Below are 16,404 nucleotides of genomic sequence, written 5' to 3'. Positions count from 1 at the left end.
CCTAAATCTCAGTATGCAAAATAACTATTATTTTTCTCTGCTTTACTGATGGGGAAAGTGCAATTCTGAAACGTTAAATAACCTTCAATGGCGGCACAGACATTAAGTCTTCTGACAAGTAATGGAGCTCTTTTCAGTTCAGCTTGTTGCCGTCCAAGCCACTCAGAACAACACTCAATATTTTTGCAGAGACCACTCCTTGGAGCATCTTAATCAGTATCTTCCATAACAGCACAGAACTAAAGTTTCATGAATTCTGGACTTAAAACTCTTTGTCCTAACTCATGAGATTTACACTGTTAGCACTTCACAAATGACATCTACACACTAATATAATCCAATGTTCTTCTCACTTATTTCTGGTTTGGGTAAGAAAACTGATGCTCCAATCTATCAAAATACTATTATCAATGAACAAGTAAAAAACAAAAACCAGGATGTAATATTTGTATAGCACATTTATGAAGTTCTTTCACATGTATTAAATCCCCACAACTTTCAAAGACAGACACGAACATGACTATCCTCACTTTACAGGGGAAAAAACTGAGATTCAGAGTGCGTAAACACCTCGTCCCAAGTCAGACAGCTAGTAAGTGGCTGAGCTATGGTTCAAATCCAGATGTTCTGACTCTATACTCAGGATCTTCCACACACAAGACCTAGTCTTCTTTCAGAAATAAGCTCATGTATCTACTCCTACAAGAACTCTTCCCGGAAAAAGGTATTAACGCCTCCCTCTCTGCTAGTTATTTTACAGCATCCACACACAGTGAACTGTAACGTTATTTGTTTATAATGTCTCCCTTGCATCTGGGAGCTCATTGGAGACAGAGACCACACCTCACTCATCTCTGTATCATCAGAACCTACCTAGCACAGAGCCTGACACTCACGTTAACTAAATGAATGCATGCATAAATGATTACTTTTGCCTGCTATTAAGACTCTAATCAGCACAATATTTTTTGGAAGCTATAGTTTAAATCACCTGTCAGGAACTACTAAGGGCTTAACAGGGCAGTCATAAAAACCCCACATTTCTTAAAGTCTCAGTCATCCAACCACCGTAACAGACAAGTCAAATCTTATACTTACGTTAAAAAAAATCAAATGCACAAGCAGAATATTGATAAAATGTGGTTTTGTAGCATTTGTTTTATGTTATCTAAAAGTTAAAACTGACCAGAAAAGCAATCATAAGGCCCCAACTTCTCCATTTACCACTGTGACCTTCATTCATTCCAAGTGAGATTCCAGGATCTGTCACAAATCAAGTTCTTTCTGAGTATCCACATGTCTACCGTGTACGTAGCTCCACTGACCCAGCTATGGGCGAAGAACAGATGAAAGCTACGTGAGAGTGGGCTGAACACAGGGGAGGTAGGGGGAGGTGTCACAAGAGAAAAGCCATTGTATTAAAACTCAGCCTAGAACAACACGGAGTAACATTGACTGGTTGGGAAATTACAGCTGCTAATGGACCAGCCTGAAACTATGGATTCACTCAACAAGAACTTACTGATGCCTGTTCCACGCAAGGTCCAAAAACGGGTTCATGAAAATAAAAGGATGATCGGATACAATCCATGCCCACTGCAAGTGAAGAAGACCAATAAATAATAAATACATGGATAATTATAATCAGGGCAACCCAGAGATGGGGCACCCAATCCCACCCTGGGAAAGAAAGGACAGCTTTCTGCAAAAGGTTAACTCCTAGGCTGAGCCTTAAAGGCTGAGTAGGAGTTAGACAAATTAAAAGTTACAAAGAGACGTCCAGGCCCAGGGAGGAGCACGTGCAAAGACACCGAAACAAGAGGCATGCCAAATCTGGAGAACTGCAAACACAGTAGAGTGTACACTTCATTAGTACTAGAGATAAAATGTGCAAGCTGGGAAGAGAGACAAACAATGAATGACACTGGAGAGGGAGTGAGGGAGCAGATACTGAACTAACTGCCTTATACACACACTAGGGAACCTAGCCCACCCCTCAAAGGTGTTAAGTATTCAAGAGGTCCCTGCTAACTCCCATCTAGAAGACAGTGTGTCTACACTGACACCTGGCTGAAGGGCAGGCAGGCTTTCAGATATGCTCATTTATAATGGATACTTGGCTTTCCCCTCCGTAACTCCACAGCCTGACCAAAATGTACTGTGACAGCTATAAATCTCAAAAATATGGATGATATTACCACCAATATGAATAAATGCAGAAAAATTAAAAAAACACACTCCTCTTCTGGTTCTGGGGCAGGGTACTATGGAGAAATATTGGATCCTCTCAGTGATGACTGCTATAGTGACAAAAAATTTAGAAACGGGTGTTTCTCACAAGCACTGACATTTTTAATTTAGAAAGAACCATCAACCCCAGTGAACTCTCCAGAACAATCTACCCTGTTTCAACTAGACTACAAAATTTTAAAAGTTGATGGAGAGTCAAGGCCATACCATACCTGCATTGGTTCACCAAGAAATCCAGGCAAAATTAGAGCTTCATTGCCAGGAAGACCAAGTAAAGTACAATCAGAGAACAAATCCAAAAGACAAAACCCAATAAATTCAGTGCTTTATTTCTCTAATAAAAATGCTTTAAAAGCCACAACATTTTTCCTTCTTCTCCCTTTTTTTCTTTTTTTTTGAGGAAGATTAGCCCTGAGCTAACTGCTGCCAATCCTCCTCTTTTTGCTGAGGAAGCCTGGGCAGAGCTAACATCTGTGCCCATCTTCCTCTACTTTATATGTGGGACGCCTGCCACAGCATGGCCTGCCAAGCAGTGCCATATCTGCACCCGGGATCCGAGCTGGCGAACCCCAGACTGCGGAAGTGGAACATACGCACTTAACTGCTGCGCCAATGGGCCAGCCCCCTTCTTCACATGCTAAAAGTCACATTAAATCCCGTAGTTCATTCTAGAAGGATAATATGAACAACAGCTTCCATTTATTGAGTAATCAATATATCCCAACACTGTGGTAAGTCCTTTATATGAATTACCTCACTCAATCCTCACAACTACCTTGGAATTATGTACTACTATTATTGCCCTTCCCTTTTCAAAGATTAAAAAAAATGAGACACAGAAAAGTGAAGTAACTTGCCCAAGGTCTCCTAGCTAGTAAGGGTGGAAAGCCAGGGCAAAATAGATGTACTACCTATTTCTGAAGACATCATTAACAATCTAAGGAAAACTCATCCCATTAGATCTCTTCGATTCCTAAATATCCAAATTATTTAAATAGTTTCACAGAGTTTATCATTAAGAAGACTGACCCTTTCCCCTAGCAACAAATGGTGACCAGACCAAACTTGGTAGCACCAATCTACACAGCCGCCCAGAGGTGTTAGGTTATATCCTACTCTGTAAAAACTGGTTCACTCAATTAGCACTGACTCAATTATACAACAAAAATGTACTAAGCCCTACTAGGTTGCAGGGATCAAGGATACACAAATAATCAAGGAGACGCTGTCCTTGGAAGACAGCATAGCACACAGGAAAAAGGACTCATAGGCTTTGGAGGCAGAAAAGTCTGGGGATAAACCCCACCTTAGTCACTTAGTGGCTGGTAGTCCTGAGCAGCCTCCACATCTCTGAGCTTAAGTTTTCTCACGTACAAAATAAAATAATTATGACTACCCTACAGGTTAATTGTAAGTTTAAATAAGATAACACACATAAAGGGTCTAGCACCATGTAAGCAAAATCAATGTCAATTCTTTTCCCCCAGAACTAAGGTTCCAGGCTGTAGGGTGCTGCTGAAAGGTAAAATAAGGATCAGTCCTATGACTTGTCTAGCCTGCCTCTTCCATTCTCCTCTGCCCAACACAGCAAAAAACCAAAGGCATTATAAAACAAGATTACTTGCCTGTGCCTTTATCTGCATCTTTTTCTTTTTCTACTGCAAATGCTCCAGCTTAAGGGCAGGAAGACTAAATACACCTAGAAAACCACTTTTATGCACAGCTATACACAGATCTCTAAAGGCCACTTCATACCTTTCCTTCACCACAAAGTGGTGAAGAAGCAGCAACAAGCCCAGTGATTTTCTAACATCCTGACAAATTCGTAAAACTGCTCACTCACCGCTGAAGAGTTTTGATTCTACCAAGCCGAGGAAAAACCAGCTGCATTCATGCTGGCTTTCAAAACAGTACGTTTAGTAAAGGTTTAACAAGACCACCTATTCCCCGAATAAGAAATAAAGCTTGGAAACATAATCATACTAATAAATAAAAACATACCATCTTATATTGAATCAAGGCAGTGACAGCAACTGTAATAGTGTCACTGCATTCTTCATAGCCATGCCAAAAAAAGTGAGCTAGTTTCAGTTTCACTAAAGAATGTTCTTGATGCAGCCACAGAAATTATTAACTTTATTAAATCTCAATCCTTAACTACACATCTTTTCAATATTCTGTAATGAAAGAAGAAGTACACATAAAGCACTTCTACATACCAAAGTACCAAGAGTTGTCACAAGGAAAAGCACTAACGCACTTGTGCAACTGAGTTGCAAGCTGAACTAGCTGCTTTTTTCATGAAACACCATTTTTAGAAAGAACGACTGGCAGACAAACTATGATCATTCAGACTTGGATGTTTGGCAGGCATTTTTTCAAAAATGAACAATGTGAGACTCTCACTTCAAGGAAAACAACTGTCAGTATTTGTTGCCAATGATAAAATTTGAGCTTTCAAGTGAAAATTAGAAAAGACTTGTCTGATGAGATTGGTGGTGATATTAACAAATGTGATTTTTTTACATTTTATAACAGAATGTGTTAACGTTTAGAAGATCCATATAACTCACTGAACCAATATTTTCCTAATGACCAACGAATGATGCTACAAAATCATGCACAGGTGAAGATTCATTCAAAGTAAAAAACAGACCAATTAATTTTAATGTAACAGAGCATGAAAAGCTCACTGATATGGTTTCAGAGTCCGCAAGGCAATGGACCTTTAAGAAACTACCAGTTGTCAAATTTTGGTATAGTACTGAACAAGAATATCCATAATTAGCTAAAAAGGCAATTAAAACATTCCTCCCTTTTCTAGCCACATATATATGTGGGACTGGATTTTCTTTATATACCACAAACAAAACAACCAATTGCAACAAATTGAACGTAGAAACAGATATGTATTCAGTCAGAAAGTAAAGAGATTTGGAAAAATGTAAAATATTATTCCTCTAATTTTTTTGGCTTGGAATAAAATAGTTATTTTCATTAAAATAAGCTGAAGTTTAATAGGTTTATTTTTTAAATAAATTAATAAATACTTTTTAAACTTCACAGTTTTAATTTTTAATACAGTAAATATTGATAGATATAACTCACAAACAAAAGCTCTTTGGGGTCTTCAATAATTAGTAAGAGTGAAGACACCAAAATGTTTGAGAACTATTGCTATATAGCAACAAGCAAGAAGAAACTGCTCCTACACATAAGAACATAAATGAATCTTACAAAGCTGAGTGCAAAAAGCCAGTCATACCTTATGCAAGTTCATAAACAGGCAAAAATAACCTTTGGTATTGGAAGTCAGATTATCGGTTACCTTGGAGAAAGTGGTAAGGTTCCCTTTCTTGATCTGAGTGCTGGTTACACGTTTTGTGCACTATTTTCTATATATGTTATATATACCTCAATAATATTTCTTTTTAATTTACATTTTCTATATAAACGTATACCCATATACACATCTGCTTCAGGCTCACCTACGGAAGTTCTATCAGCACTGGCTGGGGCAGAACAAGGACATGTCTTTTTTTTTTAAACAGATCCTCAGGTGATTCTAATGTGTAGCCAAGATACTGCTCATCTAAGTAGGTTGAAAAATACTGATCTAAGAGTTTAATACCAGGGAGCTTTATATACAGTACAGTAAAAAGAACAAGATCTTTGGAGCAAGGCAGATCAGGTTTTTAATAAAAGCTTCTCTTTTCTTACTAGTTATGTAACCAAATACAAGCTACTTAACACGCAGGCCTCAGTTGCTTCAGTTTCCTCTTCTGCAAAATGGGCACAATACTCTATACCCCACAGGTGTAAGGATTAAATTATATAAGGGAAAGAAGGCACCCAACATATTGCCTACCACAGATTGTCAAATATTAGGTCCCTTTTGTCTTTCCATCCTTATCCTCTTCTAGTCCTAAGGCCTAAGACAAATAACCCTCTTAGATCTTGATTTCTTCATCCTTAAAGTGAAAGTAATGCAACATGACCAACTTGTGCACTGCAGATCAAATAAAATAGCATAATTATATTTGCAGAAATACAAATAGCATAATTATATTTACAGATAGGATTTTTGTTATCAACTCAAAATAAAAGAGGGAGGAGGACATGTTAGAAAACTAGGATAAGTAGAAAAATTATAAAGTAGAAGCTAGAAAATATGAGCACCAGCAGAAACTGTCAAGCTTGAAGGACATGATCAGAAGGCAAATCAAGATCATAATCTTGAGTCAGCCAAAGATTGAACTTTACTGTGAAAAATATATCAGCCCAGGTTCCGTCAAAATGTCTGTATCTAAGAAAAAGCACAACCATAAAAAAGGCATATTCTGAAACACGTGCCTAAATGGGGGAGGAGGGGGGTTGTATTGGAGCTTTGTGAACAAGGTGTTCTTACAGCATCTTCATAAAGAGATCAATAGCTCATTTAATAAAATGTTAAATTTCTAAATAAACAGAGTATTTTGACAAAAAAAGATTCTGTACAATTGTTTTCAATACTAGAGATATGCATAACTGCCCAGGGAACTAAATTTTATAATAAAAGAACAAGAAATACGAACTTGCTTTAGTCTCTTTGCTCTTCAATATTCTACAATTCAAGTTGGATTTCTACAACATACCAGGGATTGTCAAGCTATGGCACACACATGGCCTGTTTCTGTATGGCCTGTGAGCTAAGAATGAAACAAAGGAGGAGGGAAGGAGGGAGAAGATGGGAAGGAGGAGGAGGAGGAAAAGAAGAAGAAATAACAGAGACTATATGTGGCCCACAAAGCCTAAAATATTTTTTACAGAAAGCATTTGCCAACCCCTGAGCACACCATCTTTCTGTCTTCTAATCTGAACTTTCTGCTACACATACATCATCATCATCATCATAGCCTTTACCAATCCAATTAAATTCTAAATTCCATTCTAAATAAATAAGAACCTACAGCTGGAAAACACATATCACCTTACTTCTCATTAGAATTATCATGCTACTGGTTTGTCAGCTATCCTTACTAGGGTCAGTTCAAAAACTAATCACTCACTACTTGCAAGGCACCCTCCAAGAGCTAGGACTATAAACATGATTAGGACACAGTCCCTGAGCCTAAAAAAATTATAGTTAAGGAGCAGACAAAAGTTAATTTTCCTGAAACAGGGCAAGTACTATAAGAGAGGCATGTATTGGTTGCTCCTAGTGAACAAAACAAGGGCACTTATGACAATCTTAAGCATTCTGAAAGGTTTCTTAAAGGAGATGCACTCAACCCAGAGGGATAAATAAAAGGAGACACAGCATGAGCAAAGGTGTGAACCTGCAAGATTATCTATAGAAAAGACACGTGCTCAGTATTACCAGTGATGGGAGATCAGGCAGGAGGAACACTAGGGACAGGTCACAGAAGGCCTCATGTGTCAGACTAAGGAGCTTAGACTTTAGAGCCAATGAAGGGATTTAAGCAGGGGAGTGACTTGGACATATACACCTATTGGGCAGATGTTCTGGCTGCTGGGTGGAAGATAAGTTCACTACACAGGTGGTACAGAAACCAGTTTGAAGGCTACTGCACTCGTCCAGGTGAGATTAGGGTCTGAGCTAAGGTGTTAATAGTAGGAAAGGGGAGATGAAGCCCAGAAATATTTAGAAAGATTTATTTTTGGCTATGAGAGATAAGGGAGAAGAAAAGACTAATGGCACAGAATCGTATCTTGGATGACTGGACGGATGGCAGTGCCTTTAAGTTAGGACAAAACTACAGGAAGAGGGGCTGGCCCCATGGCCAAATGGTTAAGTTCACGTGCTCCGCTTCGGAGGTCCAGGGTTTTGCCAGTTCGGATCCTGGGCGTGGACATGGCACTGCTCATCAAGCCACACTGAGGCGGCGCCCCACATGCCACAACTAGAAGGACCCACAACTAAAAAAATATACAACTATGTACTGGGGGGCTTTGGGGAGAAAAAGGAAAAATAAAATCTTAAAAAAAAATACAGGAAGAGATGATTTTAACTTTGTGGGGGGGCGGTTACTAACTGGCGTAAGTCAGAAGTAGATGGGGAAAATCAGTTGTCTTGGACCTACTGAATTTGAGGGTCACTGAACCGGGTGAATGTGGGTGGCCAGCAGCCAGTGAGATAGATAAGTCTGGAGCTCAGGAGAGAGCTCTGAGCTGGAGATGGATTTGAGAGTCATCAGCATACAGGTAGCAGTTAAAACCAAGAGAGTGGGCAAAACCACTCAAGGAAAGAATCTTAACAAATCCAGTGAGCTAAGCAGCCAAATCTAAGGAATATCGACATTTACTGAGAAAGCAGAAACAATAAAGATCTCTTCTTAAATTTCAGCCAGTTAGTTTAACAGCTTCAAAAATCTCTTCCATGGGGTCAGCCCCGTGGCCGCGTGGTTAAGTTCGCATGCTCCGCTTCAGCAGCCCAGGGTTTTGTCGGTTCAGATCCTGGGCGCAGACATGGCACCACTCATCAGGCCATGCTGAGGCGGCATCCCACACAGCACAAGCAGAAGGACCCACAACTAAAATATACAACTATGTCCTGGGGGGCTTTGGGGAGAAGATTAAAAAAAAAAAGATTGGCAACAGTTGTTAGCTCAGGTGCCAATCTTTAAAAAAAAAAAACCAAAAAACTAAGAGGGAAATGACGATGTGTGTGAGGATAATGAAGAGCAAACATTGTATACTCCATTCTCCACTTCAATGAAGCCCCAACTGTTTCATTTTGAGCTAGCCATCACAACTAATGTGGAACCAGGTCCCATAAATTTACTACGAGAAAGTCCTCTAGCATCTTCTCCATCCCACTGTATCCAACAATCTTCAAGTTTCAAGGGAGAAACTGTGAACTGATCTTCATGTATTCCTCCTCCACTGGCAAAAGAACCCTTCAGAAAGGCAATAAACCAAATATGACAAGCTTTTTACCTCTCTGTAGGGTGCCCTGATGTAGTTTTGTAAACTAAGAGGGAAAAAAAAACCTTAACATTTAAACAGTCCTTTACAGTTTAAAAAAGTATTTTCACATTTATTATCTCATTTGTGCCCCATTTTACCAATTAATAAACTGAAGCTCCAACAGATGATTAATGAATTTGGATTTCAAATCTCTTAGACAAAAAATTCTTGGTGTTTAGATTGCTAAACTGCTATGTATAACTGAGGACTTCCTATTCATGGTATGCTCTGTACATCAGATGACAGACCCTCCTCCACAGTCAGGTGAGGACCAATGTACCAGGCTGCCTTTCTGCAAAGAGAAAGATGCACAAAATTTCTCACCACAAGAGTTAAGTGACTGCCAAAACATGACATGAAGCTCTAAGCTGGTATAACAAAGAATTAGTATCTAGTAAATAAAGAACTCCTGCCAATGAGAAAAAAGCTCTAAGACAGTGCTCTTTCACAGCCCACAAAGGCGGCTAATACTCCCCATTCCTATTTCCAAGTATGATTGAGCCACATCTGGATAATCTGATCATCCATAAACACAAACTGGCTTCCTCTTGCTATCTAGACTACGCACGTATGTATGCATAGACATGCATGCATACATACATATACTGAAGAATACATATATTTATGCATATATAAATAAGAAGTGTTGGGGCCAGCCCCATGGCCAAGTGGTTAAGTTCGCGCACGCCTCTTTGGCGGCCCAGGGTTTCACCAGTTGGAATCCTGGGCGCAGACATGGCACCACTTGTCAGGCCACGCTGAGGCGCCATCCCACATGCCACAACTAGAAGGACCCATAACTAAAATATACAACTATGTACCAGGGGGTTTTGGGGAGAAAAAGAAAAAATAAAATCTTTAAAAATTATATATAAGAAGTGTTGCTGGGTAATAGGACTATAGACAATAATTTTGCTTCCTTTCACATTTTTATATTTTTCGATTTCTACCATAAGCATATGTTACTTTAGTGGTGGAAGAAATAAAACTCTTGTAAAGAATAATAAGAATAAATAAGAATAAAGCAAATCATACAAGAATACTTATACTATGGTTCTATTTATATTAAATTGCAAGAGTAAAAAACATTGTTTAGGGGCCGGCCCCGTGGCCGAGTGGTTAAGTTCCTGCGCTCTGCTTCGGCGGCCCAGGGTTTCATCAGTTCGAATCCTGGACACAGATATGGCACCGATCATCAAGCCATGCTGAGGCAGCATCCCACATGCCACAACTAGAAGGACCCAACTAAAAATACACAACTATGCACCGGGGGGCTTTGGGAGAAAAAGGAAAAATAAAATACTTAAAAAAATATATATTATATTGTTTAGGATATGCACTTTTTTCGTAAAACTATAAAGAAAAGCAAGAGAATGATTCACACAAAATTCAGGAAAGTGGTTACCTCTGAGGGAGAGAGGACGGAGATTCAATTAGGCGGGGAATCCCAAGAGGCTTTACAGGTACTAGAAATCTCCTTTTTGTTAAGCTGGGTAGCAAAAACATAGGTCTTCAATTTATCATTCTTTAAATTGAAGATTTATGTTATATGTACTTTTATACATATGGCTTATTTCACAATTTAAAAACAAGACATAAACAGGGTTGAGGAATCAGATTTGGAGGCTGTAACTCAGACTCTTTCTTTCACTTATTGACTGTGTAACCTTAAGCAAGTCATTTAACCTCTCAGAGCAGTTTTTCCTCTTATTTTACAGATGAGGAAGCGAAGAGCTAACATATGTTTAGCACTTTACTGTTTAAAGCTCCTAGACTGCAGTACAAATATGCAAATATGCAGATAAACTATGAGATGATAATACAAAGTAATACATTCTTAATAAATAATAGAACATCACAGCGCTAAGAACTCAATGGTAGGACACACAAAGCTATTCACATTCTGGTCTCTTCCTGTCTAAAACTAATGGCAACAACTAAGATTTTTTAATGTGTACTATGTAATACACTGTGTTAAATGCTTTCCATGGATTATTTTGTTTAATCTTCAAACCAGCCTTATGACATTAGTTCTCTTATGCCCACTTTACAGATGAGACCATTGTGCCCAAGGTCACACAGCCAGTAGTAAATGGTGGACAGACTTCAGAACCCACACCCTTCACCACATTAGTTCTGCCTCACTTATCTCACTATATTTAAATCATCTATCCCTCCCACAACACTGAAAGCTCCTTGACAACTGTTTTTGTTCATTTTCATTTCCCCTGGCACTTAGCAGGCAATAAGTAAATAAACAAATATTGAACAAATATTTCGTATATGTACAGTGTTTTCAGGACATAAAGTTATTTCAGGACATGAACTGATTGGTTCCCCTTGACAGCCTTATAAAGTATGAACTTGTTTTGTTTTTTGCCCATTTTAACCATAATTAAGTGTACAATTCAGCTGAAGTAAGTACATTCACAATGTCGTGCGCCCATTCCCACTAAGTATGAAAGGTTGTTAATGACTTCTCTGAACTCACTCAGCTATCAAGTGGTAGGATGGGGATTTAAACCCAGGACTCTCGACCCCTAAATTCACAGGTTATTCATTCCATCAAGGTGCCTGTCTACCAATACCTCCATCAGCTCTCCTTCTCATCAGGACATCGGGGGAATCAAACGAGGTAAAGACACTAAAACAGTCTACATACATTTCTACTGCACAGGTGACCACAGCTGTGAGGGAAAAAAATCCACCAAGACATTTCTCCCAGGTGATTAACTTTCATTTTGAGCTTTCAAAAGCTGACTTTAATATAAATATCCCACCTCTAGATGAAGCCTGAAGATCCACAAAAGCAATGTCTGGACCCCAGAGTAAAGTTATGAGGAGAACTGCTTACATTAGTTAGATTACACTCTCATCAAATTACAGGTAACTGCTCAAACCTGATTTTTATTATAATACAGAAAGCTTCCTCATAACAAAACACTTTCAATTGCAAGGATAAGTCCAACCTGGCATCATTCTCCCCATTTTGGAATTGTTAAAAAAAAATTCTAAATATTGGGTATTTTTATGTGCTCAACTGTGAAAGCCAAGGAAAGTGGTTTGCTTATGAGCTGAACTCTGAAGCTTGAACAAAAAAAGAATTATTTTGATCCTACTGGTGCCAATATTATCCTCTTTACATCCCTCAATTTTTTTCAGTCTGAGCTCTAATCAACAGCCTCTTCATGTTTAACATATCATAGTTAATGCAATTAAGTCCTGAAAACCGTTTTCCTAAAGATGTTTCCTCCATTCACACTCCTCTCTACCTTCCAGCATCACCATTCTGCCATAAGAATGAGCATATCATTAAGCTTTAAATAAAATTTCTGATGAAGAGACGGAGATATTGTTCTGTAGTTAGTGCCGAGTGCCACATCAACAACATCCCCTAAAAAAATAAAAGATGATGCTCTATACTTTATTTATTCACATCTGACAGAATTCCGACCACCTGAATTCCTTTAGAAGAAAAGTCAATCTATAGAAATACGGTCCAATTACTTTAAATTTTATCAAGTAATGTCAAAAGAGAATCAAATGAAAAACTCCATCAATACCAAACCATCTCACCAATGAATATTTATGACATTTCCATATTTCCTGTCTTCTCTCTGTTTACATAAAGCGGTAGTGCCAAGATTCATCTCAGGATTATTAGCCTGCAATACAATGATGGGCCTAATTGCCTTGCAAACCAGGACACCAATAAATGGAGTCTTCAAGCAATCAATTTAAAGATGAGAAAAAAAAAGCCCTAAGCTCTTTCTGCATACATGCACGTTGCCTGACTAGGAAATAAATTCAGCCTCATATTCTTCAGTCTCATTCATCGGTTCTCAAGCAAGCCATGCTCCCTTAACTACCTGAAGCTCATCAAATCTATTTAACTCCAAATTCCAGAACTAATTTTTAAACGCACCAGGGGGAGGACAGAAAGGAGCAGACAGACATCATAGAGAAAGGTATCTATCACATTCCAGCTTGATGTTCCCCACCTTTAGTTGGAGAGTGGCTTTCTCCCCCCAACTTTCTTTTTATGATATATAAATAATAGAACACACTCTCCCCTCCTTAATTCTACCTTAACTGAGGCCCCTCTCAACTTTACCCTTTGGGTTGATTTGCTTCCAAATATGATACTGATATAAATGAAACAGAAAGATTAAACTAACAGCTTAAGATGTCCTCTAGGAAAGAGAATCTTTAATGTACCTTCTCCCCTGCAAAGTCCCCTGTCTTACTGTCCCTCCCCCAACCACAGCCTCCAAAGCTGTCCATTTAAGTCCAACCCCTAACCCTGTTGTGTCTCTTGGAGGCCATCCCAAACCTTCCTCTCCAGAATCATCCAATCCACCTCTTCCCAGCACTGCTCACTGCCCCTCTCCATCCTCTCTGCCCCATCCATACCAACAACTCCATGTCTCCCACCCCTTAAATAACCTCTCTGCCACTTTACCATTAGCAACCACTTCTCCAATCCCCTAAGTTCATCTCAGACATTCCTTCAAAACTCCCACTGCCACCTTAGCCAAGGGACATTTTCTTCAAGATACCATCCCCCAACCTTGCTCACCACCTGCCACTATTCTTTCAGTGAATCCAGCTCAGCAGCATCTTCTGTGCCCTCTGCCTTGACCCTGCACCCAGGGAGCCACCATGCCCCTTCCCGTTGTTCTAAGACCACCCTAAATCTTATCTCACTGACCCCCCCCCCCCACAATTTCAATCCTTGTCTGCCCATTTGGGGCCTAACTTCTAATTTATCCCCCTCCTGCCAGCTCACCATCACACTCTCCTCACTGAAAGTCCGACCCCCACCCCCCCAGCTCCTGTTCCAATCTTCAAAAGCACTCCCCAGGAAAACCCCAAATTCTACCCCCTTTGCTCTCCTAACCCACGCTATTCCATAAGTCTCCACCAATTCCACCACCCCCAGATGGCAAACGCCCACTTCAAGCTCAGGTCTCAACCCATGCCAAGCCCTTTACCCCCAGCTCCTACCACCTCACTTAGCCTGCCCCAGGTCCACCCCAAATTCCACCCGACTGAATTAACCCCCTCCAGAGTCCTACCCAACCCTGCAAGTCCACTCTCCATTGAAATCATCCCTCTACCCTGCATCCGGCTCGGATCCCAAGCTGTCAACTGCTCCAGGCCAACCCCAAATCCACCACCCTCATCCAGGCCCCTCCCCCATTAAAAGCCATCCCACTCCAGTCTCATCCTCCATCTCACCCAAAACCATCCCAAATTCCACCCCGACCCCCCCCACCCCACGCTCCTGTCCCAGGTCCGGTCATTCCCCATTAAAAGTCCCCTTCCCTTGTCCCCCCCGAAACCCGCTTGGGTCCCACCCTCACCCCACCCCCAGCCCGCGCCTGGACAAGTATCCCCTGCCAGCCCGCCGTTCCACTGCGACCTCAACCCCCTTCCGCCAACCCGCGCGGGGGTCTGCAGCCCCCACTCTCATCCTCCCCAGTACCACCCGCCCCGGCTCAGAGCGAGCGGACCCGCGGGGGGGGTCTCCTCACCGACGAGCCGCTGCAGGCGAAAACGGCGGCGGCGGTGGCCGAGGCGACGATGCCCTTGTCTTCTCTGGAGGCTACAGACGCGACGCTCTCGCTCCCTCGCCCGTGTCCAGTAAGGTGGCGGATGGCGCGCAGGGACCGGGAGCCTCCTCCTCAGCGACTCGGCTCTGAATCCTCTGCAGTAGCCGCCGAGGAGCCCGACGGGTGGGGGAGGGGGCGCTCGGCTGCGGGCGAGGGAGGAGGAGGCGGAGGGAGGGGGCGGGGGACCGCTGAGAAGGGCGGGGAAGGAGGAGCCGGTGCGGCGCCGCGACACGTCCCACAGCCTCAGTGCGCCGGGACCACAACTCCCGGCATGCCCTGCTCCGGCCCGCGCGCAGCCCGCGCCTCCGGCCTCACGCCCAGTGCGAAGGGGCCGCGCCCTCCGAGGTCACGGACAATGGAATAAAGCCTACCATCCGCGAGCTGCTTTTGTAGACTCAAAGACCCCTTATCAGGGAAGTTAGGTCACCGTGCGGCCCCATCCCGAAGTGGTGATGTTCGCAGCGTCCCCAACCACTTTACGTGCGCGCGCGCACTCACCCACACGCATACCGCCCCCTCAGCCTCCGCCCGCTGGACTACATTTCCCAGCGTGCCCATAGCCTCCCGCCCTCCTTCCGGCCCTTCTCAGACCTGGTACTACAGTTCCCAGGGAGTGTGGTTTCTGCGAAATGCTGGGAGATGCAGTTCTCAGTTCTTCCTCCATGTTAAGAAAAAGAAGTGAAAGAGGAAAAAGCCGACCCACCGAGGACAGGCTTAGATGGGCTAGATCACCTGTGAGTCTCTACTCTCTTCGCCATTCCGGCTGCCACTCTCTCACACCAGAACTAATGCAGCAGCTTCCTCCTGGTCTCCCTACAAATCTGAAGACGATTTGGCAATTTGAATCCACATATACAAAGGGCGTCCTTCTTGACTCAGCTCCATTACTTTTAAGAATTTACCTTAAAAAGATAACCGAACAATTTGGAAGAGATGAATGCACGAGGTTGTTATATGAGGTTGTTGATTACAGAGGGAAAAACGTAAATGTTCATCAATAGGGGGCTGGTTAAATAAATTATATATTCCAACAATGCAGTACTAAGCATCCATTTAAAGTAATGATGTAGATCTATTTACTGACATGAAAAGCTATTCACAATTTATTCTCTAGGGAAAAAAGTTGATTACAGAACAGCATGTTTAGAATGGTGAAATTTATGTGAAGTTTGAGACAGTATCGTATAAGCATAGAGAGTTTTAAGGAAAGAGGTTCCCCAAAATATTCTCTGTGAGTATCTTGGAGTAAAGGGTGTCAGATTTCAAGTAATTTCTATTTTCATATTACCTGAATTATTTAAAGGAAGCACATAATTTTTTAAGCTATAAGACTTCTGAAAAAATATAGTTTCCAAATCCAGCTACCTCTCTTTGCTGCCTAAAAGCTTTCCATGGCTTCCTATTGCCCTTGGTGATGCTCCAGGACTAGGCCTGTCTGGTTTTTCTGTGAGCTCAACAGTTCCACTATTAAAACAAATAATGGTGGTCACTTAAAATTCATAAAAGAACGTTAAGTTAGTAGGGAAGATTTTCTCAGTTTTTATTGTCCCTTCTCAAATTTTTCCTTCTT

General features: G+C 41.4%; 1 protein-coding gene across 20 annotated transcripts in view; it reads right to left on the bottom strand.

Annotated features, from left to right (window-relative positions):
* The window catches only part of FAM168A (family with sequence similarity 168 member A), a 185,341-nt gene extending 169,960 nt beyond the window's left edge, over positions 1-15,381 (bottom strand). For 8 of the 20 annotated variants that reach the window (XM_070274447.1, XM_070274452.1, XM_023645776.2 and 5 more), the window contains exons 1-2: positions 14,757-14,955; positions 1,523-1,596 (exon numbers count right to left, since the gene is read on the bottom strand). In XM_070274447.1, coding sequence (XP_070130548.1) covers positions 1,523-1,591 — 69 coding nt within the window. In that variant the 5' untranslated portion in view covers positions 1,592-1,596; positions 14,757-14,955. Of the gene's footprint in view, positions 1-1,522; positions 1,597-14,297; positions 14,368-14,756 lie in introns of those variants that run through there. The other 12 variants (XM_070274453.1, XM_023645783.2, XM_070274457.1 and 9 more) reach the window with 5 other exon arrangements.
* Between the last annotated feature and the right edge of the window lie 1,023 nt (positions 15,382-16,404).

Source organism: Equus caballus, chromosome 7 (genome assembly GCF_041296265.1).
Source record: "Equus caballus isolate H_3958 breed thoroughbred chromosome 7, TB-T2T, whole genome shotgun sequence".
Lineage (NCBI taxonomy): Eukaryota > Metazoa > Chordata > Mammalia > Perissodactyla > Equidae > Equus > Equus caballus.
The sequence above is the reverse complement of the archived record's forward strand: the minus strand, read 5'-3'. Positions and strand labels throughout refer to the sequence as shown.